The 27,500-nt window shown below is 41.7% G+C and overlaps 1 protein-coding gene across 4 annotated transcripts in view; it reads right to left on the bottom strand.

Annotated features, from left to right (window-relative positions):
• The window catches only part of LOC143033306 (uncharacterized), a 91,050-nt gene that overhangs the window by 38,071 nt on the left and 25,479 nt on the right, over positions 1-27,500 (bottom strand). For 3 of the 4 annotated variants that reach the window (XM_076198583.1, XM_076198585.1, XM_076198586.1), the window contains exons 3-20: positions 20,188-20,606; positions 19,519-19,662; positions 18,391-18,580; positions 17,876-18,182; positions 17,610-17,769; positions 17,012-17,248; positions 16,374-16,529; positions 14,130-14,277; positions 13,326-13,540; positions 12,077-12,283; positions 11,376-11,552; positions 10,455-10,642; positions 9,609-9,726; positions 8,139-8,427; positions 6,997-7,146; positions 6,321-6,593; positions 4,908-5,047; positions 4,255-4,416 (exon numbers count right to left, since the gene is read on the bottom strand). In XM_076198583.1, the coding sequence (XP_076054698.1) occupies positions 4,255-4,416; positions 4,908-5,047; positions 6,321-6,593; positions 6,997-7,146; positions 8,139-8,427; positions 9,609-9,726; positions 10,455-10,642; positions 11,376-11,552; positions 12,077-12,283; positions 13,326-13,540; positions 14,130-14,277; positions 16,374-16,529; positions 17,012-17,248; positions 17,610-17,769; positions 17,876-18,182; positions 18,391-18,580; positions 19,519-19,662; positions 20,188-20,606 (3,680 nt within the window). The remainder of the gene's footprint in view (positions 1-4,254; positions 4,417-4,907; positions 5,048-6,320; positions 6,594-6,996; positions 7,147-8,138; positions 8,428-9,608; positions 9,727-10,454; positions 10,643-11,375; positions 11,553-12,076; positions 12,284-13,325; positions 13,541-14,129; positions 14,278-16,373; positions 16,530-17,011; positions 17,249-17,609; positions 17,770-17,875; positions 18,183-18,390; positions 18,581-19,518; positions 19,663-20,187; positions 20,607-27,500) is intronic. The other variant, XM_076198584.1, reaches the window with a different exon arrangement.

Genomic DNA, 27,500 nt, shown 5'->3' with positions numbered 1-27,500 from the left:
AGACGCAACAAGCTGTGGAGTGCTGAGGGTATCGGCCCGGGCAGGTCACGCGGGAGGAGCAGTATGCTCCTGTCGACCTCCCGTACCAGCCGTCGGCGCCCCAAGCGGCTCAGTGGAAGGGCCGGGGTCGCGAAGTTGAGGCAACCCAACACAACACCCCCCCCGCCACCGAAGGAGGGAGAACGTGTGAGAGAAGCACGCTCTCTTGGCGCAGTGGAGCACCCGAAGAGCGCTGACTGTGTCCCACTCAATCCCGAGCCAATAAAGTCTCTGTGTGGGAGCGAGGGCAGACCCGTCCCAGTCCACCCCGAACTCCACGTCCGCTAACACTCTCAGAGCCACCGAGATGTCGGCCGATGCACCCTCCCCGGTGGGCATATGCATCAACTAGCCGTCTAGGTACATGAGTGTGGAGACACTTGCTTCCGTCCAGCGTACGCCTACCACTCTCACTAGTTTCGTGAAGATCCTCGGGGTAAGCAAGAGTCCGAAAGGGAGTATGCGAGGCCGAGTTCGTTTCCGAGGGACCTCGTCCGTGGGCATTAGTCAAGAGGCTTCGTCCTGGGTGAAGACGTTCCCTGAGCGTCTCCCGCTAAGACCCTCGGTATGTATCCAACTCACCCCAAGTCTTCCCGCGGGAAGTCCTCGAAGCCCGTGGCGAGCGTCCTCATCCAATAGTGTGCTATGGCAGTTTGTGACGTCTCATCACCCACAAGCTGACTTCCATATGTTTAATACCTAGTGACATCATGTGATTATACTGTGACGTCACCGGATTTAATCATGGCGTCATAGGATCGCCTCGTGACGTCACAAGGACACAAACTGACGTCATAGGACTACATCGTGACGTCATTTTATCACATAATGATGTCATCTTATCATACCGTGACATCACTGAGTCACAGTGAGCGTTGCAATAAATTTTAACATGGTAAAATTTTCGACCATCATGACTGTAGATTAAATTAAGTTGAATAGGAAAAATCATGTTCATTTCGACCTGAGTCACAGTGAGCGTCGAAATTAATTTTAACATGGTACAATTCTCGACCATCATGACTGTAGATTAGCTTAAGTTGAATATGAAAAGTCATGTTCATGTCGACCTGAGTCACAGTGGGCGTTGAAATTAGTTTTAACATGGTAAAATTCTTGACCATCATGACTATAGATTAGCTTAAGTTGAATAGGAAAAGTCATGTCCATTTCGACCTGAGTCACAGTGAGCGTCAAAATTAATTTTAACATGGTAAAATTCCCGACCATCATGACTGTAGATTAGCTTAAGTTGAATAGGAAAAGTCATGTTCATTTCGACCTGAGTCACAGTGAGCATTGAAATTAATTTTAATATGGTAAAATTCTCGACCATCAGGACTGTAAATTAGCTCAAGTTGAATAGGAAAAGTCATGTTTACTTCGTCCAGAGTCACAGTGAGCTTTGAAATTAATTAAACATGGTAAAATTCTCGACCATCATGACTGTAGATTAGCTTAAGTTGAATAGGGAAAGACATGTTCATTTCGACCTAAGTCACAGTGAACGTCGAAATTAATTTAACATAGTACAATTCTCGACCATCATGACTGTAGATTAGCTTAAGTTGAATAGGAAAAGTCATGTTCATGTCGACCTGAGTCACAGTGGGCGTTGAAATTAGTTTTAACATGGTACATTTCTCGACCATCATGACTGTAGATTAGCTTAAGTTGAATATGAAAAGTCATGTTCATTTCGACCTGAGTCACAGTGAGCGTTGAAATTAATTTTAACATGGTAAAATTCTTGACCATCATGACTATAGATTAGCTTAAGTTGAATAGGAAAAGTCATGTCCATTTCGACCTGAGTCACAGTGAGCGTTAGAATCAATTCTAACATGGTAAAATATTTCTTTGTCGCGGCTCGTGCCGCTTATATTGTTTTTATCGGCTTAAGAAATCCGGAAGGGGGGTGGTGCCGTGACCGGGATGTGGAGGGTGTGGACGAGTTGAGCGTCCTAGGCTTCTTGGGAGAGATAGAACTATTTCTCGGGCGGGACTTCCTGTTGGGTCTACGTGAGTGGCTCCGGGAGGAAGGTGGGCTCACGGACCCGCCCGAAAAGGCAAGCCGAAAGATGCTAGAGGGCCACGACGGTCGGGGGCACGGGGGCCGCCGAGAGGCCCGCCGACACCCCGGGGCGCCACCCTCCGCACCACCCGACACGTCCCCCCCCCCCGTCCCCCAAGAGTCCCCGGGCCGCCCACCCACGGACGACCCGGAGACGTCGGACGACGGAAGAGGTCAAAGGCCACGCCTAGGGTCTGACGAAGCAAGCCGTGAGGCATTAGAGGACCATTGATGGTCGGAGGTATGGGGCTGCCGAGGCCTGATGACCCTCGGGGGCGCCTCCCTCCGTACCATAAGACACGTCCCCCTGTCCTCCGAGAGGCCCGGGTTCTTACCACGGACGATTCGAAGACGTATGGGGAACGGATACGAGTGAAAAAGGTCAAGTTTACGCCTAGGACCTGATGATGCAAGCCGTGAGGCGTTGGAGGACCATTGATGGTCGGAGGTATGGGGCTGCCGAGAGGCCTGATGACCCTGGGGGGCGCCACCCTCCGTACCATAAGACACGTCCCCCTGTCCTCCGAGAGGCCCGGGTTCTTACCACGGACGACTCGAAGACGTATGGGGAACGGATTACGAGTGGAAAAGGTCAAAATCTATGCTTAGGGCCTGGCGATGCAAGCCGTGAGGCGTTAGAGGACCATTGATGGTCGGAGGTATGGGGCTGCCGAGAGGCCTGATGACCCTGGGGGGCCCCACCCTCCGTACCATAAGACACGTCCCATTGTCCTCCGAGAGGACCCGGGTTGTATACCAGGGACGACTTGGAGACGGGGACGGATTGCGATCGTATAAGGTCAAAGTCTACGCCTAGGGCCTGGCAATAGAAGCCGTGAGGCGTTAGAGGACCATTGATGGTCGGAGGTATGGGGCTGCCGAGAGGCCTGATGACCCTGGGGGGCGCCACCCTCCGTACCATAAGACACGTCCCCGTCCTCCGAGAGGACCCGGGTTGATTACCAGGGGCGACTCGGAGACGGGGACGGATTACGAGCGTATAAAGTCAAAGTCTACGCCTAGGGCCTGACGATGCAAGCCGTGAGGCGTTAGAGGACCATTGATTGTAGGAGGTATGGGGCCGCCGAGACCAGACGCCCCCCTCCGCACCACCAGACTCGCAGCAAAGGGCACAAACCGGAGCACAAAGATTTAAGAAGGCAACAACTGGATCACTAATAGGGTGGTCGAAGAATGGGACAAACCGGCAATCATGAAGAAAGCGCTGAAACTATTAGTCGATTAACAAGCAGCAAACGGACTCACCGGCTAAAAAACCCAAAGGCCTGCAGCGGGTAAACCGCTCAGTCCCGTTTCCGCGCTAGAAGTGACGACTCAGGCGAGCCGGCTAAGAAGGGAGGGGGTAGGGAGGGGGAGGTGGGGTCGACAATGCGCATGCCTGCACAGAGCCGGGAATTTTAAATCTCTGATGATTCTGGCGGAAAATTCCAACCACACTCAACCTTCGGGAAATGGCCATATGACCAGGAGTGTGGCATGGGATTATCGCTATAGCTTCGCTGTGCAGGTTTCTTTCAGCCGATAATGCTCCCTACTACTCTTAAGATTCACTCCCATTGGAACGGACGACCTCCTCATCTCTTCGGAATGATGTTCTTTATCGAACTCTGCTCGAGAGAAAGAGTGAACGAGAGAGAGAGGAAGAGAGAGAGAGAGAGAGAGAGAGAGAGAGAGAGAGAGAGAGAGAGAGAGAGAGAGAGAGAGAGAGAGGTAAATGGAAGTTTCAATTTCCACAAATGAATTTATACATACGTACATACACATACCAAGGGCTTTTTCTCCCTTACAAGGGAAGTAGCCAAAAGACAAAGGCATAAAAACCACTTCCACCCATTCCACCTCTAATACACGCCACTCCCCTCCACCCTCTTCCCTCCCTCTCATCTTGGCACCTCCTGGATGACGGGTCATCCTTGCATCTTGTCCACTGCCCTGGGTCAGAAGCAGTGTCGCAAGACACAGTACATCCACAGCAAGGCCGCTTCATTAAATCGGCGACCCCCCCTCTCCGTCTCCTCATTCATTCATGAATGAATAAATAAATAAATAAATAAATAAATAAAATAAGATAAATAAATGAATGAATAGATAGGTCAATAAAAATAAAAACTCTGACTGACCTCGTGCTGGAAGATCTTGGTGTGGCAGGTGATTCTGGTGTCCAGGTTGGGCCTGGAAGGAGTCAGCAGGTGGAAGAAGGTGAAGTAGTGCGAGTGGTCCCGGCCGGAGCTTTGGTCGTTGACTCCACCTCCCAGCATGACCACCTCGCCGTCCCAGGTCACCTGGAGGGAGAGAACGTTGGCCGTCGTCACCCATACGTAAACCAGTGGCAATAACGAAAGTAAATTAAATAAGAAGCAAGAAAAATTAAAGCCTTAGGTCCACTTGCAACCCATCCGTAAAGCATTGGTAAAAACGTGGGTCGATGAAATAGAAATAAGAAATTAAAGCTTTGGATCCACAAGCGCTTTATTTATAGTTGCACCTGAACGAAATTACGCCCACGTGGAAACCTGCGACATAACATTATCCTTTTCATCCACCAACTGTTTTTGTTTCGTCTTCCCACTACTCATTTCCTCCTCCCTTTTGATCAACTACCTTCCGCCATCATTCCAATCCACACTTCCATACTTATCTACCATAATACATGAAAAAATATACATACTGTATGTGAAAAGCCATTGAGTATCTAAGTAATAAAAACACAAATAACTGTTCGTCGTAATTAGAGACTAAAGAGAAGCAGAGCTAAGTTTAGCGGCGGACCCACCTGAATCTGCGTCTCGAACGAGTTCTTCTTGGCAACAACAGAAGCCTCGAGGCCCAGGGTCGCGTTGGGCGTGTGAAGGTGGACGTTCTTCAAACTCAAGGTGGTCTCTCCCGTCGGCGGGGTTCGATATTCGACGGTTCCTGAGGTCAATCCAATCAATCAATCAACCAATCAAACAACAAACTGATCAAGCAAGAAAAATAAGCAAGCAAGCAGCAATCAACCAATTAACCAATCAAACAATCAGGCATGCAAGCAGCAACCAACCAACCAATCAAACACTCAACCAATCAGTCAACCAGTGAATCAGCCAATCAAATCGATCAATTAATTAATTAATCAGGAAACCAACCAATCAACTAATCAGTCAATCAATAAATAAATAAACCAATCAGCCAATCAATCAATCAGTTATTTAGTCAATCAGTCAGTCAATCAATCAACCATACGATCATTAAATCAATCAACCAAACAACCATAGTCTTTGTTCTCTCAAGCAGGAGACCCGCCGCGGCCCTCAGGACACCGTCCAGCGGTGACCAGATGGGCCTAGAGTTCACTCAGGGAAGAGATAGTACTGTCTGAATTAGGTGAGTCTTGAGAAGTGTAAAATAGCCTTTGGCGTCTTCTGTGACGGCAGCCAGAATGGAATTATAATTACCTCACGTGTGAAAGAAGTTCAAGAAAATTAGATTCTTAATGGGAAGCTACAGGGTTGTGTCATCCGGTGAGCCTAGTTTAAGGAACCTACACAAGGTGACACTAAGCTACGACCGACGTCCTAACATTTGTCCTAAATGTTAGGCTTTCCAGAGCAAGTGGTAATAACCAGTAGCCGTCTGACTAAAACTCAGGTTTTCATAGAACAAAAAGAGGTCCAAATCAACGCTTTTGAGAAGCGTTTCTAAATCTTTTTCTGGCCCTGAGGGCACCTGTGTCGTCAGGTCTAGGCAGTCTGGCACCCCATCAATCTAGTTAACATATGATTACCAGGACACTTCCCAGCACTCCGGGTTAAGAAACACTGCTTTAGATCAAAGGCATTAACTTCGAAAGGGAAAACACAATGGATAGATAGTATATCTGTGTATCTACAGACCAATAGGCTTCATCCCCCTTTTAAGAGAGGTAGCCAGCCAAGGCCTGTACCCACTCTCATCCATCCATCACCCATTTCGCTTTTCATCTTAGATCCTTGTGGATGACAGGTCATCTCTATCCTCTGTCACACCTGTAAGCCTGCCTTAAAGGGGAGCCTACCTGATTTGTATTGTCTAATAATCAAACAAAATCGATTTAATAGTGATAACATTAAAAGAGGTATTAGTTTATCTGCCTAATAAGAAAAGTCAATCCTGTGAAATAATTTCACTTTGATGGGAGCTACGAAAAAGTCTTGGGAAACATATTTACCCTTGATGGCAGCGTCTAGATAATTCTTGAGGGTTCCATCTGTAACAAGATCCGCAGCAACACTCCGCACTTTGTCGGACAGGAAAAAGGACATGTAGCCTTCTAGTATAGAGTCTTCCTGGGTATTTGGCCGACTCAAGACGAACCTGGGTTTCAGCGTCACCTGACTTCCGTCTGTTACCATAAGGATCTCCATCTTCACGCCGTATTCCAGTTTGTTGATCTTGGTGTGGGCCTCGAAACGTTTCAAGTTCGGATCATTGACAAGAGAAACTGAAAAAGAAGGCATCATTTTGAAAAAGCACGCTGCTCATTTGAGAAAAACATAATAGATGAGAAAAGTAGAGAATAAAGAAAAAACAAAAGAGGGTAAGAAATGTTTTATATTGTACATCATAATTTCTTATTCATTCTAATATACTGTAATATTTCATTCATTATTTTGTTCTTCCATGGTAATTTACCTTATTTGCTTATCTAATCCTCTATTTTCGAAAGTAAGGTAATTTGAAAAAAAAAAGTTTCATATTTTCCATTTTAATCGTGCATAATGATCTCATGAATTGTAGCCATATGAACAAATAGTGAACATGCCTTTTTAGTAAGCTACAGTTGTCAAGATTGCTGATGATTTAAGGAGGACATAAAAAATATCAAGAAAATGTCATGCACAAACCTTCTGCTTCTGCATTAAAATTGGGGGAATGCAAAAGAACTCTGAGGTGATAATTCGGCTCAGTTGTAAGTCCAAAGACCAATCCAGCCCTCTTATTGGCAATTGACCCTTCAGCTTCAATCTCCATGTCCAAGAAGAGCGAATTCGTGGCTAAAAAAAAAGAGCGAGAGGAAAATATTATATAGGTATATACATATGAATATATACATAGGCACACACACACACACACGCACACACACACACACGCACAATATATATATATATATATATATATATATATATATATATAAATATATATGGAATATCATTAATCAGTATATAACGGCTCAATTCTCTTCAATATGAAAAATACAAGGTATCGAAAAAATAGGTATACTAAAAATAAATTCAAAGATTTAAAAAATAAAACTATTAATATAGAAATATAGTTGATCTAATTATCTTACTTGTCTTAAAGTAAAGCATGCAAGAAATACAAAATGAAACTTGGAAAGCAAATATGAAGGTTTGAAAAATGAAAACTAATGAAGAAAGTGATTATTTCATTGTATTCAAAATGAATTGTGAAATATATTGTAAACGTTCTAAAAAATCTATGATTTGAAAGACAAGTCAAGTCAAGACAAGGTAAAATAAGTCAGAAGAAGTAAAACCAATTGAGAACATATCAAGACAAGTCAAATACAAACAATTGGATAAACAAAGAACACAAAATTAATCCTAGGATAGGCTACATTGCAGCATATTTCTATTGTTTAGGAATCCATCCTACTGATTTTAAAGGCGTCAACTGTACTACCTACAAGACGAATGAATAAGTAAATTAATAGACATATAAACAAATAAATTTATGAATGAATAGGTAGATATGTGAATAAACAAATAAGTAGATAGGTAAACAAATAAGTAAATAATTTAAAAAGAAAATAAATCAATCAATCAAAAGATAAATAAATAGGTAAATAAATACATAAATGAATAGGTAAATGAATTGATTAATAGGCAAATAGGCCAATGAAGAAATATCTAAACAAATGAAAAAAGAAGTAAGCAAATGAATAAATAAACAAATAAGTGAATAAACAAAAAAATAGATAGATAAGTAAATAGATAAATCAAAAATGAGAGATGAGTCGATGTACCAGGATTCTTCCAGGAGAATGTTAGAGAATATCCTTTTATGCCTCTGTCTTCCTTCTCCAGCGTGTACAAGTAAGTTTCCTGGACACTCGATGGGCTCTCAGACGCCAACGTTTCTTGGCAAGCCCGAAGCCCGACCGCAGTCTCTAGATCTCGATGGCACGTCTTCGTGCCACGCTCCTTCTCCCGCTCGTCAACTTTGGGGATGCTCAGAGATGTGCGGCTGCTGACCTTTACGCCGTTAAAGGCGTTCTCGGGCAAGTCCACCTTTAAGGTAACCCTGTCCCCTGACTTGTAAAAACGAGTCACTGGGTTAATAACTTAAATACAAAAACATGTGTATGTTCATCCGTATATGTATATGTATATGTATATGCATATATATATATATATATGCATATATATATATATATATATATATATATATATATATATATACTATGATAAAGTAGTAGCCTCTGTCTGTCTGTCTTTTTATTTGTTTGTTTGTTTGTTTGTTTGTTCACGAACTCCTAGGGTTTTGCAGATACACCCCCATAACCATATATTTTTTGATACCCTATCACTCCAGGTACTTGGATAACTATATTTCATTTAAAAATATATTCTGGTTAGGGTTAAAGGTTAAAGTTAGGTGTGGTAACACGCCACTACTGTAGTGTCCCCTTAACGCGCGTAGCATTTTTGTGACATAAGAATTACTATGATCAAACAGACCATTGTACGTGTCTATAAATATTATTTATATTTGTAAAGTTAATGTTGCCACAAACAATGTAAATGTAAAATGATTGTATGATTTATCAAATGTTAAAATATTAGTTATTTACATTTGATTTTATTGCGGGCGGAAATGCAGTAACCGAGTAAAACATATTTAAAGTTTGTTTCAATTCTACTCTTACTGCCGAGTACCGTTCACCATGAAGTGTTAACAATCCACTACAATGGTTAGGTTAAAGATTATTCAAGAACTCCTCCTAGGTTTTTGCAGATAAGCCCTTATAACCATACATATTCTGAAACCTTATAACCCAAGCACTTGGATAACTATCTTTCATTTGTCTGTCTGTTTGTTTGTTCACGAACTCCTTCTAGGGTTTTGGAGATAGATCCCCATAACCATGTATATTCTGATACTCTATCACTCCAGGTACTTGGATAACTATATTTCACTTCCAAAATAATAATAACAATAATAATTTTGGTTAGGGTTAATGGTTAAAGTTAGGTGAGGTATGGTTATTTTAGGAGTTATTCACGATCTCGCAGCAAGGCGCGGGTAATTTGGCTAGTGTGTGTGTGTGTGTGTGTGTGTGTGTGTGTGTGTGTGTAATTCGCGTTTGTGAGTCTTTGTGTTTGTTTGATATTTTGAACTATTATAAGAATGGAAACCTTAAGTGTTTATTTTATTCAGTATCTCATGCATGTACATAGGAAATAAATGATTTGTATATTGATTAATTACTCACTCTGACATTGAGATTTGTAGATAAGTTGATGCCTGTGCTGAGTGAAGAATGAGTACTTGCTGACGTCACGTCGTCTAGGCTGGCAACATTGACAGAGAGTTTCCGGTATATCGCGATGCTGCAAAATAAAAACACAATCATAGTCACCTGGATATCGTACGATTCATGTACTTTTGACACGAACATTTGTCCAGTATAAGGGAACATACTCGCGATTATAAGATCTTTGAAATTTGATATGCTCTTGAATTAAGAAGAAAAACGGGAAATAGAAGGCAAGTGTGATCTGATTAATGAGTTCATCATACCAAAATTCTTCCATATGAAAGACAATCAAAGTTGTAGCAAACTAAATATAATAGAAATAGATATTGAAAAGTATTTTTTGCGTGTAGGAAGCAAAATTAAGCCTTAATCTACAGTCACTAACAAATGCGTCAAAATGGAATCCTATTCACACGACAATATTACTCTTAGTCCTCTAGTGAAAAGAAAAAAGAAATATCCCTTCCATTCACAGAATGGAGGGTAGGAATATCTAGATGATGAAGATGATGATAGAGGGACACGGATCCCATCTCGAGCCTCTTGCTGCTTCTGAGTCGGGGATGCTGCCCCCCCCCCTCCCCTTTGCCACACAGGCCATCGATCGCGTTAACACCGACTCATAAATACTTTGTCGAATCCGGAAGTGTCAATCGGTGGCAACCTATGACGCAGTGTTAACGTCATGTCGGGTGTAAGTCTTCATTGGGTCTGGATCCCGGATGTCGCACGCATATACCAAAAGCCTATCCTATCTACCCTTACGAGGAAGGAAGAGGAAAGTGTTCGGTGTCTTGTCACCTGGGGTGGATGGTGGCGTCGAGTGTAGTCGAGGTAGGATTAGTCAGCAACTTGAACAGATCCACCTTGGAGGAGGCCTCGACTGATGCCAGGAAGCCTTCCTGGTGAGTCAGAAGAACAGGACCTCCGGCTAAGTTCCACACGAGAGCTTCGTGCTCTACTACTGCCATAGACATCATTGCTTCAAACTGAACAGGGAAAGATACGAAGGTGAAAACTCTCAGGATTAGGTTTAGGTTTAGGTTTAGATTTAGGTTTAGGTTTAGGTTTAGGTTTAGGTTTAGGTTTAGGTTTAGGTTTAGGTTTAGGTTTAGGTTTAGGTTTAGGTTTAGGTTTAGATTTAGGTTTAGGTTTAGGTTTAGAGTTAGCTTTATATTTAGCTTTAAGTTTAGTTTTAAGTTTAGAGTTGGATTTAACTCTAAGTTTAAGCTTAAGCTTAAGTTGAGTTTAAGTTTAAGTTTAAATTTAAGTTTAAATTTAGGTTTAAGCTTAAGTTTAAGTTTAAGTTTATGTTTTAGTCTAAGTCTAAGTCTAAGTCTAAGTCTAAGTCTAAGTCTAGGTCTAAGTTTAAGTTTAAGTTTAAGTTTAAGTTTAAGTTTAAGTTTAAATCTAAGTTTAAGTTTAAGTTTAAGTTTAAGTTTAAGTTTAAGTTTAAGTTTAGATCCAAGTTTAAGTTCAGGTTTGGGGTTTAGGTTTAACTTGGTTTAGTTTGGGTTAGGTTTAGCTTAATTTTGTTTAGGAAAAGGTTAGGTTGGTTAGGTTAAATTTGTTAAGTTAAATAAGGCTAGTCTATATTATTCACCTGGACACTTATGGGAAAAGTTTATTTCTTAATTGGCTCTTCTTGTGTGCATGGAGGAGGTAGTCACATGAGTATATTAAGCGTTCAAAAATCCCTAAAAGATATATAATAGAACTCACGTTAGAACTGACGAGTGATGCATAGAAGGAATCCAGTATTCCTTCGATCCTTTCTTGAAGAAGCGATGTCCATTCTATGGCTAGGGGGTCCATTGCGTAGTTGGCGAAGAACCGCTCTTGGCCCCCAGAGCCACCCCAGAGCCATCCTCGCAGTGTGGTGTCCACGTCCCTTCGCACCTGTTGAGGGAACAGGTAAGAAACCAAGAGTCATACGAACCAGCATACAGTACGTATACTGACAAGAAGATGACAAGCCTACGTCAGGAGACGCTGAGTAGCTGCAGCCGAAGCCCTATCCGCTTTGTACTGTTGGGGAAGATAACAGTCACTACTGGGAATCGGAGAAGAGTGCGGGGTTCGAACCCACAACTAAGCGAGTGCGAGACCAGTATTCTTCCGATTGTGCTACCAGTGCCTTAGGAAATACAAGTACCACATTCACTACCCGGTCAATATGACTTCAGGAAAGGAATCGAGCTAGAAAACATCACAACGGAAATGAGATCTGCAGATCCTAATTCTACAAAGAACAAAATGGGCATAAGCAGAGGAGAATGACAAGATTCATATTACATAAGTTTCTATAATGTTTTGTTTATTCTCCTTAAAAATCATAATCTAGTGTTACTTTATAAACAAATAATTTACATTGTTTGAGTTTATTTCCAAATAATTTACAGCAGTATACACAAAATACATACTCTCTTAAGTAGATTTTGGATGTCACTGAGGCTGAAGCTTCTTTTGCTCCTGTTTTTCTCCTGTTTCTTCTTCAGCATCCTCATCACGGAGTCCTTGATGGTCTCTCCCACCTCGGCCAACCACTCCGGCAGATCGTCCATGGCGAGGGAACCATCAGGATAGAGAGCCTGGATGATTTGCTCCAAGTTTTCCAGGCGGCCTCCCAGCTGGATGAATCCAAGAGGAATCAGTCAGTCAATTGCTGTCTTGAGTTTTACTAAGTGGAAAACCCGTAACCCTACAGTGGCTGGCAACGGTCCTTGGAACCTCCCACAGATCCCTCTGAGAAGACACCTTGGGCTGCGTTGTATCATTGTGGGAGGAATGTTTCTGTATCACCAGTTCATCGTGTCAGCTCTCCGTGTGTAAAGAGGTCTAAGAAATAGAGTTGATGTTGACAGAAAGAGATATTGGGTCCAGTCTGGGGACTGAGTGTCAGCCCCTCAGGGCTGCACCTTCTGATGGAGGCAAGTTAAAGAGTTCTGAAAATGAGCAGCTTTGCTGTTCATCTTGTATGATCACCATATGCAGGTTCCCGTCATTGGCCCTTCCAATAGGAATTGATGATGATAGTGCAATTCTAACGCAAGGTATAAAAAATCGTATGACATTAAAAAAATGAGGAGAAATGGTCGTAGAAATGATACAGAAGAAACTGAAAGAAACTGTCAGAAAGGAAGGAGAATAAAAGTAGTCGACTCGTCCCTCATTGGTGGAAATTAGTTTCTAGTCATAAAAAGATGCTTGATATGGGCTGTGTCTCGAAAATCCTTAGACTATGCCATTAAGTGCATAAAAATTATGTTATAAGTAAAATAAAGTCAGAGAAAAACTATCCTTTGAAAAATCTCCCTGACTAGTCAAATAAGCAATTTCCTTCCCACAAGTGCCCAGGCGATGAATACTACGCAGCCCTACATTCACTGATACACTGTTTTCCCTTCTTTTCATATTTTTTCTAAGCTACCTAACCTAACCTAACCTAACCTCATCAACTACACAATCTGTTTCCCAGGCTCACTCACATGAACAATTTTGCAAATAATTGATTTGACAACCTAACCTAACCTCATCAACTACACAATATGTTTCCCAGGCTCACTCACATGAACAATTTTCCACCTCCCTCTGGGTGAAAAATAATTTATTTGACAATAAATAAAAAAAAAACATGAACAAGTAAACAAACCCAAAAACAGGTACGCTTACCTGAAGACTTCCCCCAAAATGTCTCAAGAGGTGTGAGTGGAGATCGAGGGCCAGGGACCTCGGGATGTAAGAATTTTGGAAAATGATGTCCAAGTCGAGGTTGGTGTCTTCGATGCCGAAGAGTGAGGTCAGGTTCAGCCTGACCTTTTGCGAGAACTCACGGATGTCATCCCTTGACCCTCTCCTCTCCACAATCGAGCTGACGTACGATTTCACTAAGAAGTGAGTCAAAAACTTAGGATTCTCCTCTTCACATGAGTGACACACGACACTCAATATACAAAACAATGTAAGAAAAATACCCTAATGACACACATTAAGATTTTAAGCAGGTTAACACGAGGCCATTTAATCAAATTTGGAGACGTTAGTGTAACGAAAATTGTAAATCCATCCCTATCGACTTCTTTGTTAGAATGTCGTAGTCTACAGAATCCATTGTAACTAACGCCAGATAATTTAACTACACTTTGGATATGTTACTGTATCCTAATTCTTTAGCTAGTCTGGCGTCAACCAGGAGAAAACATTTAAAGTATGCCATCGATTTCCTCTCAGCTGACAGCGATGTCAGAGTATAATTACAGTACTTCAACTTTGGTATTCGAGTAATTGGAATCTTCTGCAAAGGTAAAGCAATCGACTTCTTAACATTAAATATTTACAATACATCATTTACAACATCTACATCATCACACAAAATCCTCGTTCAGGCCGTAAATGCACACCCCAAGGCCAGAGACCTCCCATAGTTTCCTAGATGACGTAGGGTACTGGAGGAGTTATACATGGAGGCAACTGTACCTTGACTGTTGGTGTTCCTGTCGAGGAGCAGGTGTGCGATGACCCGGGCGACGTCGGCGTGTCCGGCCCCAAGAGCCTGGAAAGCGGCGATGCGGACCTCGGGCCCCAGCGTCTCGTTCAGGACCGTCCACTTGAGCCACGTGAAAGCCTGCGGAGGAAATGGCTTGTGTAAGTCTCTCACTGATGCTTACGATTGTTCTGCGTGCCGCCAAGCCATTTTATTCAGCCAGTGTCACCAAGAGTCAGTTTCTTCACCTGTTGTCTTTGCGGAGCTTTCCTATTTCTTTCGATGGCAAACAATTTTTCCCTTCTGACACCTTCAATATTATTTCATTGTTCATTGGTGAGGAACAGTGTGGATTTAGGACGGGTAGAGGTTGTGTAGATCAGATCTTTGTGGTAAGACAGATATGTGAGAAAGCTATAGGAAAGGGGAAGGATGTTTTTTGGGCTTTTATGGATCTGGAAAAGGCTTATGTTAGGGTAGACAGAAAGGCATTGTTGGAGGTTATGCAGATATACGCGATAGGAGGAAAGCTTCTAGGAGCTGTCAAGAGTTTTTATGAGGGTAGTAGAGCTTGTGTCAGGATTGGAAATGGAGAGAGTGAGTGGTTCGAGGTAAAGGTGGGACTTCGTCAAGGATGCGTTATGTCGCCCTGGCTGTTCAACTTATACATGGATGGGGTGGTGCGAGAGGTAAATGCAAAGGTAGTGGGCAAGGGATTGGAGATGGTTAAAGAAAATGGAGAAAAGTGGGAGGTGAGCCAGCTGTTGTTTGCGGACGACACTGCGCTTGTGGCAGGATCGGAGGAGGGATTGAGGAAGTTGGTGGCAGAGTTTGGGAGAGTATGTGATAGAAGAAAGCTAAAGATAAATGTGGGTAAAAGTAAGGTGATGAGATGTACAAGGGGTGAAAGTGGCAGTAGACTGGAAGTGAGCATTAATGGAGAGCGACTGGAGGAAGTGGATAGTTTTAGATACTTGGGTACAAATGTGGCAGGAAAAGGTGGAGTGAAGGTGGAGGTAGAATGTAGGTTGAGAGAAGCGAGTAAATGCCTTGGTGGATTAAAGAGTGTAATGAGGGATAGACATTTGGGAATGGATGCTAAGAGGAGGCTGTATGAAGAATGATTGTGCTAACAGCACTGTATGGGGCAGAAACATGGAACATAAGAGAAGAAGAGAGAAGGAGTTTGAATGTGTTTGAGATGAGGTGTCTGAGAAGTATGATGGGGGTTACTAGGCTAGATAGAGTGAGAAATGAGGAGGTGAGGAGGAGAACAAGGGTGGAAAAGGAGTTGGGAGATAGGGTTGATGAAAGAATATTAGGATGGTTTGGAGACATGGAAAGAATGAGTGAAGAAAGACTAGTAAAAGAGTTATGGAAGGCAGATGTGGAGGGAGTGAACATGAGGGGACGTCCTAGGATGAGGTGGATGGATGGGGTGAAGGGGGCTTTGGGGAAGAGGGGAATGTCTGTTGAGGAAGGACGGGAGAGGACAGAAGACAGGGGTGAATGGAGAATGGTTGTATATGGATGATGTTGTGATTGCATGAGGTGGAATAGGCAGGGGGATGGGGGGTGAGGTAGTATGTGTGAGCAAAATTTGACGCAGCCCGAAGTGATTTCTCCCCGTCCTCCTTTTATGCAATGGGGGGAGGGGGGTCGCCGATTTAATGAAGCGGCCTTGCTGTGGATGTGCTGTGTCTTGCGACACTGCTTCTGACCCAGGGCAGTGGACAAGGTGCAGGGATGACCCGTCATCCAGGAGGTGCTCAGATAAGAGGGAGGGTGGAGGGGTGTGGAGTGTGTTCAGGGATGGAATGGGTGGAAATTATTTTATGCCTTTCCCTTTTTGGCTACCCCCCTTGTAAGGGGGAAAAAGCCTTAGTATATGTATGTATGTATCGCTAGTAAAATCAACTAGAAAACTCATATCTCAACTATTTGCTACAACAGTTTGTATGAAGTTAGGTGTTACGTGTCGCCTACAAAATATCCCTTACTCTGACTCAGCTAATAAAATTATACAGGGAACTTTTTTCGCCGAGAGGATGTTTGTACACCTGAGCAGATATATCACAATATATTTCCAAGTTAAAAAAAAAAAAAAAAAATTGGTTAGCCTTGTTATGAGATACCTCTTTATTATTATTTTTTTTAGAAATACACATTGCGCCTCTTTATTGCGTCATCAGTTCCTGTGCTCAACTTACATGGTGCTTGAGGCAGAAGGTACTAACCTGTTTGGTGAAGAAGCCCCTTCGAAAGGCTCTCACGGCTGCAACATCGATGCCGACTTCTTCGGCGCCCTTGGCCTTGCCACAACTTAAGAGAACCTCTTCGGCCCTTTGTCCAAAAGCTCCAACGTTGCCCAGACCAGCCAAGCCCAACAAGACCTGAAAAAGCAAAGTTTTGTCACTTTCCAATCTCAATGGATCCAGACTTTTTCAACGCTTCTTCAGCTTCTTCTAAGAGTCAATAAATTTTGCCATGGGGCAGTACAAACCCTAATCTGCTCTTTGTTCATCCCAAACTGGCGTAGACAAAACTTGCTACTGTTGCTCATTATTTGATTTTCAGTGGATTCTATTTTTTTTTTATAAATTTCTAATTCTTCGTAATTATGTGTACACTTTTCCAAAGTACCCACAGTCTGAGAAAATAAACTTCGAATAAAAGAAGATTCTGTATTTCGGCTACCAACTGTAGCCCTCTTCAGGAAAGTACATAAGACAGTGGGACTTATAAGCTACAGATACAAAGGAATGACAGGGAACATGGACTGATTTCATTACTCAGACGCGGGGTAAGAGGGGGTGCCGGGGTAGGGTAAGGGTGAGGGTGAGGTGGTTTTGAAAGAATGGAGTGCCTCACTTACCCTGTCCTTCTCGAAGTCATCATGGAAGGAGCAGTCACCAACCATACTCAAGAGTTTGCCCACAACGTCCGCGACTTCTATCTGCAGCCCACATTCGTCCTTTGTGTCACGCAAGTCTTTGAGTTGCTTGCTGGGGCCTTCCGGACTCCGAGGCGGACATGACTGCCTGGCAAGCTTTCCTGCTACAATGGAAACTCCCAAGACGGTCGAACTTGACTGGCTCACGTCCAGCAAATCCTGTAGCGTCATGGGTAGAGTGGTCAGGGCAAAGGCATTGGATTTAAAGATAATTTACAAGTCACACGTGATATACATTTTTTCTTTAGAATGAAAATAGATGAACTGAAAAGGATATTTCAGATCAGCGCAGTTGGTGATTACGTTTTCTTTTGTGTACATGTATGATCACACACATTTTCTCTATCTCCCTCTGTCTATCTAGCTATCTGCCTATCTAGCTATCTAGCTATCCATCTTTCTATCTATCTGTCTCCCTCCCACACACATAAACAAACAAATGTATTCACTCAGGAAAATATACACATGCATAGGTGTACGCATTGCGTGTATTCATGTAAAGTATAAGACATTGTTGTACCTTGCATGCCTCGAGGACACGGATAGTTGGCCGCTCAACGCTCGCAAGAGCAGAGGCCCATGGTGGGGAGAAAGGGACAATAGCTGATGTGACTAAGGAGCAGGATGCTGCTGCAGAAGCGGATGAGCCAACGTCACCTAATGCATCTTGTACCACCGACCTATTGATGAGAAAAACAGATGCCTTGTGTCTTCGGAAAACCAACGCGAAAAGAAGAATTATGCTTTGTATTTGACATTATTCTATGTAACTAAATGTAGAGTGACCTGAGTTTCTTGTGTGTAGCGCAGAGGTCGCCCGAATACACTCGCTTGAAGATCTTCACCAAAAGTTTTTCTGGAAGACGTCGAAGTACCCTCAGGAGGTCGGGATAGGCCAGGGCAACATCAGAAGTCACCCCGTCTTCCAGACTTGTACACATGTTCACCAAGATCTTCCATGCATGTCGGTAGGACTTACTCCAAGGGCTGCCATGCTCAACATCTACAGCAACGCGTGGATCATCCTTCTCGTAATCCTCGGGAACAAAAGCCTCACTGGAAGGCGTGACCAAAAGATTCTCCAAAGTGTCTGCTGAAAGAAAAAAAGAAAAACGTGATCATAATCTCAAGGGAATCTAAGCAGAATCATTCCAGGCAGATGAAAATATCACCAAGATGAAAGAACCCAGAGGCTCTTGACTAAGTATGAGTTTCCTCGTCGCTATACGACGAAGCAGCGAACCAAATACACTTAAAGTGAGGAATAACAAACACTCCAGAGGGAGATCTCCAGCAGTTACCGAAGGATGTAGGCTGTAAGAAGCTGCTCCTCTGGAGGTCAAGTCCAATGAAGGAATTGAGAGTCGCCACCTGATCCATCATCACCCTTTGGGAGCACTTGACGTCAGTGAGTAAGGATCGGTTAGTCTCGCTTTGTGGGCTGTACGAGGAGTCCCAGTCGACCGAATACCCTTGTTTGCAGTGCCATATCTGCAAGAGGGAGTCCCAACTGGATTCTTAATCGCGATGGAATAAATGAGGGTATTTGTAAAGTCCAGTTTATAATTGTAATGATAATTACTCTAACTACAATTACATTAAATGAAGGAATCAGATCCACTACAAAACTTGTAATGGAACATGTTACTGATTTTGCAGCTAGAGATGATAATAGTTGAGGTGATGGTGATGATGACATTTGTAATGATAGTTATAATGAAAATTACGACGACAACGACAATGACCATGAGGATGACAATGACGACAACGACGACGATGACATTGATTAGGATGATGATGGAGAGGAGGAGGAGGAATAAGAGGAGGATGATGAGGAGATTAATGGCAATAGATGTGGTGATGGTGATGGTGATGGTGGTGGTGGTGGTGGAGGTGGTGGTGGTGGTGGTGGTAACGGTGACTGTGATGGTGGTGATGATGATGATGATGATGATGATGATGATGATGATGATGATGATGATGATGATGATGATGATGATGATGATGATGATGATGATGATGATGATGATGATGATGATGATGATGATGATGATGATGACGGTGACGGTGACGGTGACGGTGACGGTGACGGTGGTGACGGTGACGGTGACGGTGACGGTGCCGGTGATGGTGACGGTGACGGTGACGGTGACGGTGACGGTGATGGTGATGGTGACAGTGATGGCGATAGTGATGGCGATGGTGATCTATCACTAATATTCTCTACCTTAATAATGATTATTACTTATATTACTACTATGTTACTACTCTGGAAAATGTTATCACTTTAATTATCGTCGCTATCGTCATTGTGACCATCATGAATTTTACTATCATTAGCTAATAATCTAAAGTTGATTTGGCTCCTCGTTGAACAATGATTACACTAAAGCCAGCGTTTGGACTGCAACGTTGTCTGCCATACTTACCGCCTGGTTAGCAATGGAGTGCAGAGGGCTGTGACCCCCATCGGTCAGACACGAGGTCAGGTCACGTGATCTGGTGACATGACGCCATCCTCCTGCCCCTTCCTCGACTTTGTACTGCGTGGGGCAGCGCCCCCACGTGTCACGCTGGTGTGACGAAAGAAAAAGAAAAGTTTATCCCGTTGACTACAGGTGAGATAGAAAGCAAGTGTCCCCATGAAGCCAATGCGGTGTTAATTAACTTTGTCTGGGCGTGTTTCTTCACGTTCCTGGTTGTTCCTGCGCGTGTGAAACCTCCATGATTGCGTCTATATATTCATCTAACTCTTTCACTCCTATTGACAACTTGTACATATGTGGGAGGGGCCTTACGCAGAAAAAGGAACCCGACTGAAGGTTTGTATTCAGCCGATGGAAATCCCCTCAGGTGCAATACTTACTGTTTTCTTTGTCGAAAAATGTCACTACCAGAGAACAGAAAGCTTCAAAGAACTTATACCTCGCAAAATGTACAAAACATTTCTCATTTAAACATTTTATGTTTCAAAGACTTCACCGTGGTTTCGTTACATGTAAACCACCTGTAGTCTTTCTGTGTCTCTGCGCACACAAAAAAAAAATCTCCGTTCACTAACAAAACTTTTAGCAAGACCCCCACCCCGATCTACCTACCTCTTCGTGGACAAAGACGGCAGGGTCCATACTGGTGGCTGTGTTGAGGATGGCCCCAATGACGCTCCGAACCAAGTCCTGTCCATGCTTGTCAGGGCTGCTGCTCCCACAGAAGGCCACGACGGCGCCATCAGACACTTCCACGAGGAACCTCTCGTCCTTGCTCTGTCTCACCTCCTCCTCCTCCACAGTACGACCATGGGGCTTCTTCCCCGAGTAGGTAACACTCTTGAGGACGACCTGCACTTGGCTTCCGGAGATTCTGGTGACTGTGAGGCTCCCCCAGGCCAAGCCGCTGTTGCTTGTCTTCGGTGGTAGCGAATGTCGTTCTGAGCGATCTGGAGCCAGGCTCAAGTTCCAACTGGCTTCAAGGTCGTACTCGTATTGTACGTTGAGGCCTAGGTGCAAAATGCCGATGCCTGTTCGCCCCCAAAATAAAATCAGATCAGAAAACATGACGAATAATTTCAATGTGCATATTTCAAAGAGCGACAAAAACAAAAATGCCTATATAGAACTGCTCAGCAGTGTACAAAACCAAAAGTATACCAAATCAAAGTAAAATACTGGTCTAGGCGAAATATATTCATATTTCCATCCTTAAAAGGACGCAGAAAATTATCAGGAGAAAGAGAGTTCCACATCCTCACAGTCGAAGCAAAGAGAGACAGCATATTGCTTGATTTTGGTAAACCATAAGTACATAGAAAAGGGATTGCACACTTTACGTTATCAACTGTTACAGGATCTTCTTAGGGGGATAGGTATGCAGTACACCCATTATATCTACTATTATGTAAATGTATATATATATATATATATACATATATATATATATATATATATATCAAAGTTTTATATATATATATATATATATATATATATATAAAACTTTGATTCTGATTTATGTCTTCTTCACCCACCTCTGCCAACCTGTCACAATGCCTCAACATATGTATATATATATATATATATATATATATATATATGTACATATATATATATTGATATATACATATATATATATGTATATATATTATATGTATACATATATATATATATATATATATATACATATATATATATATATATATATATATATATATATATATGAGACATTATTTGGTTGACATCACCGTCACTGGTGATTCTATTCACATATATATATATAATGTATGTATACATGTGTGTGTGTGTGTGTGTGTGTGTGTGTGTGTGTGTGTGTGTATAAAGGTGTGTGTGTATGTATATGTATGTATATATATATATATATATACATACATATATGTATACATGTGCACACACACACACGCACACACACACATACGCACACACACACACACACACACACACACACACACACACACACACACACACACACACACACACACACCCACTCGCGCGCGCACATTATATATATTTATATATATATATATATATATATATATATATATATATGTGTGTGTGTGTGTGTGTGTGTGTGTGTACGTATGTATGCATGTATGCATGTAAATATATACAGGGTGCGGCAACATAACTTCCTTTTTTATAATGCGTGGCAATCTGGCTGTAGAAGTAGTAGCGGGGTGGGCGTGGTTTCATTTGACAGGGCCGTTCTGAAAGTTTTCTTGGAAATACAGTCAGTCGCTATCATGCGTTGGAGTAGTGAGGAGCGTGCGTTTGCCGTCGAAGCTTACTTTTCGAATCGTCAGTCTGTTATTGCAACTCAGCGCGCCTTTCGAAATAGTCTCAATGTAGCCTCGAGAGGCCCTGTTCCGGACCGGAAATCAATTGTTACATGGGTCACTACGTTCAGGCAAACTGGGAGTACTACACGACGAAGAACTGGAGTACCTCGGCCCATCAGATCACATGAGAACATTGAGGCAGTGAGAGCTTCAGTCTTGCAATCCCCACGGCGTTCTGCGCGCAAACATGCCTCTGCCCTTGGACTTTCTGATCGTTCAGTGAGGCGAATACTTCACGATGACCTTCATTACCATCCTTACAAGATGGCGATTGTGCAGGAACTCTCCGTACGTGATTTCACTTCACGAAGGAACGCATGTGAGGCACTTCTCGAAAACGTTCCTGAAGACGCTATTGTTTACTTTAGTGATGAAGCACATTTTTATTTGACTGGATGCGTCAACAAACAAAACATGCGCTACTGGGCTGACACCAATCCCCATGAATTGCATGAAAGGCCTTTGCATTCACCTAAAGTCACAGTGTGGTGTGCAATTTCCTCCACTGGAATTGTTGGTCCTTGGTTTTTTGAAGAAAATGAGGTCACAGTGACAGTGAATTCAGACCGGTATGTAAACATGTTGGAGGAATTTTTTTTCCACGAATTGAAGAATTGGACCTAGGGGATATTTGGTTTCAACAGGACGGAGCAACGGCTCACACTTCAAGGGCATCGATGGCTGTTTTGAGGGAACATTTTCCGGAGCGCCTCATTTCAATAAGGGGCGATTTGGAGTGGCCAGCCCGTTCCCCCGATTTGTCCCCTTGTGATTTTTATTTGTGGGGATATTTGAAATCCCGTGTTTATGTCAACCGCCCGAGAAGCCTACCAGACTTGAAGGCCAACATCCGAGAAGAAATTGCCAATATACCCGCTGATACGCTGGTGAGGGTCATGGCAAACACCCGAAATCGGTATATGCAGTGTATGGACAATGGGGGACGTCACCTACCTGATATGATTTTCAAAACTGTGTGAAACAAAACTTTAAATATGTACTATAATTATGAAACAAAATTAAAACCTTTCTGATTTATACATCTTGTTTTATTGCCTTTTGGAAAAAGGAAGTTATGTTGCCGCACCCTGTATGTATGTATATATATATATGTATATATATATATGTATATATATATATATATATATATATATATATATAAATATATATATATGTATATATATATGTATATACATATATATATATATATATATATATATGTGGAAGAGGTGGGTGAGGAAGACATTAATCAGAATCCAATCTTATCAAATAAACTTGGATTCTAATTGATTTATGTCTTCTTCGCCGACTTCTACCAACCTGTCACAATGCCTCAACAAATGTATACATACATATATATATATATATATATATATATATATATATATATATATATATATATATATATATATATTACTTCTTTCAAATAATCAAACGCAGCCATCGTGAAGCTTTGATCCCGGAACTCATAGTGAGACTTCCGTCTGCCACCAATCTGCCATGTAGAGCATCAAGACCCGTAACTAAATACGAGTTTGTATCCCGGAATGGGAACGACTGAAATCTACCGTCCGATATATCCCGCTCTACAACGCACAGTTCCTAATGCCATAATCTAGGCATAGTAGCATTTGAAAGATTTTCTTTTTTATCTTTTTTTTCGCCATTGTAACTATTATGGATCATGTCATTAGTTGCTCTGCATGAGAAAATATGTTTCTTGATATCCTTCGTATATGTAGCCCTCTTTATTTACATACACTGAATATAATGTAATCTTATTCGTTTACTGTGGAGGAAAGGAATTGGGATTAAAAGCCATTAGAAAGAAGAATGAATACCTGAGCTTTTGTGATGATGGAAAAGCGGTGAGGATGAAAAGTGTAAGATCAAATATCTATCTAGGATGAACGGTATCCTCGGATGGGAAACTGAACCCGAAGGTATCTCAGAGCAAAATTATACAAAACGGTGGAAAGATCAGCTATGAGGCGGAGATATGAAGGATGAAGAAAATACACGCAATGAAGTTGTATCTAACAGAGATGAGGATGATCAAGTGGATGTGTGGAGTTGCGAAGCTGGATAATTATAATTCAAAGATGAAAACCCATCAGAGGGGCAGGCAGGCACGCTAGGAGACATTACAAAGGTAGAGTATGCCGACAGGAGACCTTTTGGTCCATATCTAGGTCGGATGCGAAAAAAGCATGATAATTATAATAGATGAATAAATAAAAACTATAATGATGTAAATAATAAATAAATACATAGATAAATGCATAGGTATAGTTAACAAAACAGGTAAATGATAATAAACTGATATATAACTAATAATAAGTGAGAATCAAGCAAATGATGATAAACAAACGGACAAATGATAACAAAACAAATAAACAAATAATATAAAATAAATGAGTCATTACAGCATCTTGCTTAGGTGTTTATCTAAATGATTCTTAAAACTTCGAACTGAACTACATTGCACTGCCTCTGCAGGAAGTTTATTCCATTCATTAACTACACGGTTGGCGAAGTTGTTTCTACCCACTTCCAAATTTAATCTATTTCCGTAGTTTGAGACTATTGTTTCTTGTCTGATTCTCATTCAATGTGATTTTTTTTCACTTTTAATGTTGTCAATTCCATTTAGAATCTTAAAGACCTGTATCAAGTCACCTCTGAGTCTACTTTTTTGGGGGGAAAACAGATTCATATGTTTTAGTCGATTTTCGTATGATTTATCTTTTATATTTGGAATAAGGTTTGTGGCTCGCCGTTGTACTTTTTCCAATCTTTCAATGTCTTTAATGAGATTCGGTGAACATACGGAAACAGCATATTCCAAATGTGGACGAACTAACGATTCATATAGCTTGTTAATTAGAGATGGACTTTTGAAGTAAAAAAAAATCGCACAATCAGTCCTAGGTTCTTATTTGCTTTCTCAGAGGCTGAAATACACTGCTTGGATGATTTGAGATCATTACTGATAATTACGCCGAGATCTTTTTCACTATCCACTTTTGTTAACGAATTTCCAAATAACTTGTAATCGTACTTACTGTTATTTTTACCTATGTGCATTACCTTGCATTTACTTGTGTTAAATTTCATTAGCCACTTTTCAGACCATTGCTGTAATTTACCTAAATCTTCTTGAATATCTAATTGTTTTAAGTGATCATTTGCCATTCCGCACAGTTTTGTATCATCAGCAAATTTGGAAACAGTAGATTTTAGTCCATGGTCTATATCATTTATATATACTATGAATAGAAGTGGCCCAAGAACGAAACCCTGAGGAACTCCACTTGTAACATTTTTCCATCCAGAAGTTTTTCCATTTAAAACAACTCTCTATTTTCGGTCATTCAACCAATTACTAGTCCAACTCAATAGGCTACCACTTATTCCATGTGAAGCTAATTTAGTAAGTAGTCTTTCGTGTGGGACGGTATCAAAAGCTTTTGCAAAGTCTAGATATATTAAATCTATATTCTTTCTTTTGTGATAATTCGAGATAACTGTGTTGTAGAATTCGAGTAAATTAGTCACGCAAGAACGTTTCCGTCTGAAACCATGCTGGCTATCATTTATCAAACAGTTACTTTCTAAATGATGTTCGATAGTATCTCTGATGATAGTTTCCATCATTTTCCTACGATTGAAGTCAAACTTAAAGGCCTGTAGTTATCTGGTTTCTTTTTGTCACCTTTTTTGAATATGGGAGTTATGGTTAGCTAGCTTCCATTCTCTCGGGACATCTCCGGATATGATGGATTTCTTGAAAATAATTTCTAATGGAACAACAGTCTCATTTTTCATTTCCTTTAAAATTCTTGGATACCAACCGTTGGGCCCTGGTGTTTTATTAACTCTGCGTTTCTCTATACATCTTTTAATTTTTTCTTTTGTCATATTTACCGTAGTGAGTAAATTTACCCTAGACTTTTCACAGGTTTCAGTTTGGAGTTCACTTTTAGGTGTTTCGTTTACGAATACTGAGCTAAAATAATTGCTTAGAATATCACACATTCCTTCATTTGAATATTCAAGTTGACCATCAGCAGATGATAGAGGATCAATGTGATTCCTAAGAACCTTTTTATCTCTAATGTAACAATAGAATTCTTTGGGATTATCTTTGGACTTATCAGCGATATTAATTTCGTGTTGTCGTTTTCGTTCTTTATTATCTTTTTTAAATCTCTCTGTGTTAATACATAATTTTGATAGTCATTTGATGCACCTGAGCAGTTATATTTCTTGTAAGCCTGTCTCTTTTTAGCAATACTTTTTCAGTTTCTTTGTCAAGCCATTTTCACATGAAGTAACACGAAAGAAAGATTGAGATGGTGCGGACATATCATGAGAAGGGACGAAAATTACAAGTGGAGGAGACAAATGGAAAAAGAGGCAGAAGACCGAAAAGATGGAGGAATAGTATAAGGAATAATTCTAGAAAGAAGGAATTGGCGGAGGACGGAAGAAGGTACATCGTCCTGGTCAGAAGCGGGAAAAAATGATAGAAATAAGATGGAGAAAGACACGTTTTCTGTGACGTCTTGCTATCCCATTTTCTCTCATACTTTCTGGCGTCAAGACTAGGTTACAACAAATCTATGCAGTGTTGATGGTGATGTCGTGGTCTGGGAACCAGAGAGCTTTGCTCTTTGACCTCTATTGACCCTGGTGCCATGGTTACCGAAGGTTGAACGAGGTCACAGCAATGCCTCCAGCAACCAGAAACGCCAGAAGACTCCCTTGGGTCGCCAGTGAAGGTCCCCGCTGGACTCTTTTTCGTGAGCCAGCTCCTTCTCCCTTTACCGCCTTCGCTGCCCCACTTTTTACTTCCCCACTTAGCCTCTCCTCCCCCCTTGTACAACAAACATATTATACGTGCCTGAGACTCTCACAACAAAATAGATTTTTAACCCATTCCCGCTTGTATGCGTGTGTGCGTGCGTGTGTGTGTGTGTGTGTGTGTGTGTGTGTGTATTCACTTGGTCTTTGGATCACGTGTTGGACTCGTGATCGACAGCTATTTCCCTCCTGGAAGAGAGCTCAGAGCTCGTAGGTCCGATCTATGGGTAATGCCATGACCTTGCACACACACACACACCCAACTCCCCGCCCACGAGAGTCAGAGTAACGACCCGAGGCACAGCGATACCGAAATCATTTCGGCCCTGGGCAGGATTCGAACTGGGTGCTGGGAGCACTTCTGCTTCCCAGTTCAGCGCTTTACCAACTATGCCACCGAGTCGGTGTGTGTGTGTGTGTATGTGTGTGTATGTGTGTGTGTATGTGTGCATTGCATTGGCCCAATTTAGGTTTAGAATATTGAAACCTTTGCATAAGTCAGTGAGCACTCAAAAGTATCAAGTGACCAACAATAGACATAAAGATAAAAGTGGATAAATAAACAAATCAAAGTAAATAGATAGATAGACAAAAAGTAGATAAATAGATGAATGAATAACATAAATAATTAGGTAAATAAACAAATAAATATATACATAAATACATAGATAAACTGATAAATGATTAACTAAATAAATG

The sequence above is a fragment of the Oratosquilla oratoria genome, chromosome 15 (assembly GCF_046742065.1).
Source record: "Oratosquilla oratoria isolate Oo_2021 chromosome 15, ASM4674206v1, whole genome shotgun sequence".
Taxonomy (NCBI): domain Eukaryota; kingdom Metazoa; phylum Arthropoda; class Malacostraca; order Stomatopoda; family Squillidae; genus Oratosquilla; species Oratosquilla oratoria.
The sequence above is the reverse complement of the archived record's forward strand: the minus strand, read 5'-3'. Positions and strand labels throughout refer to the sequence as shown.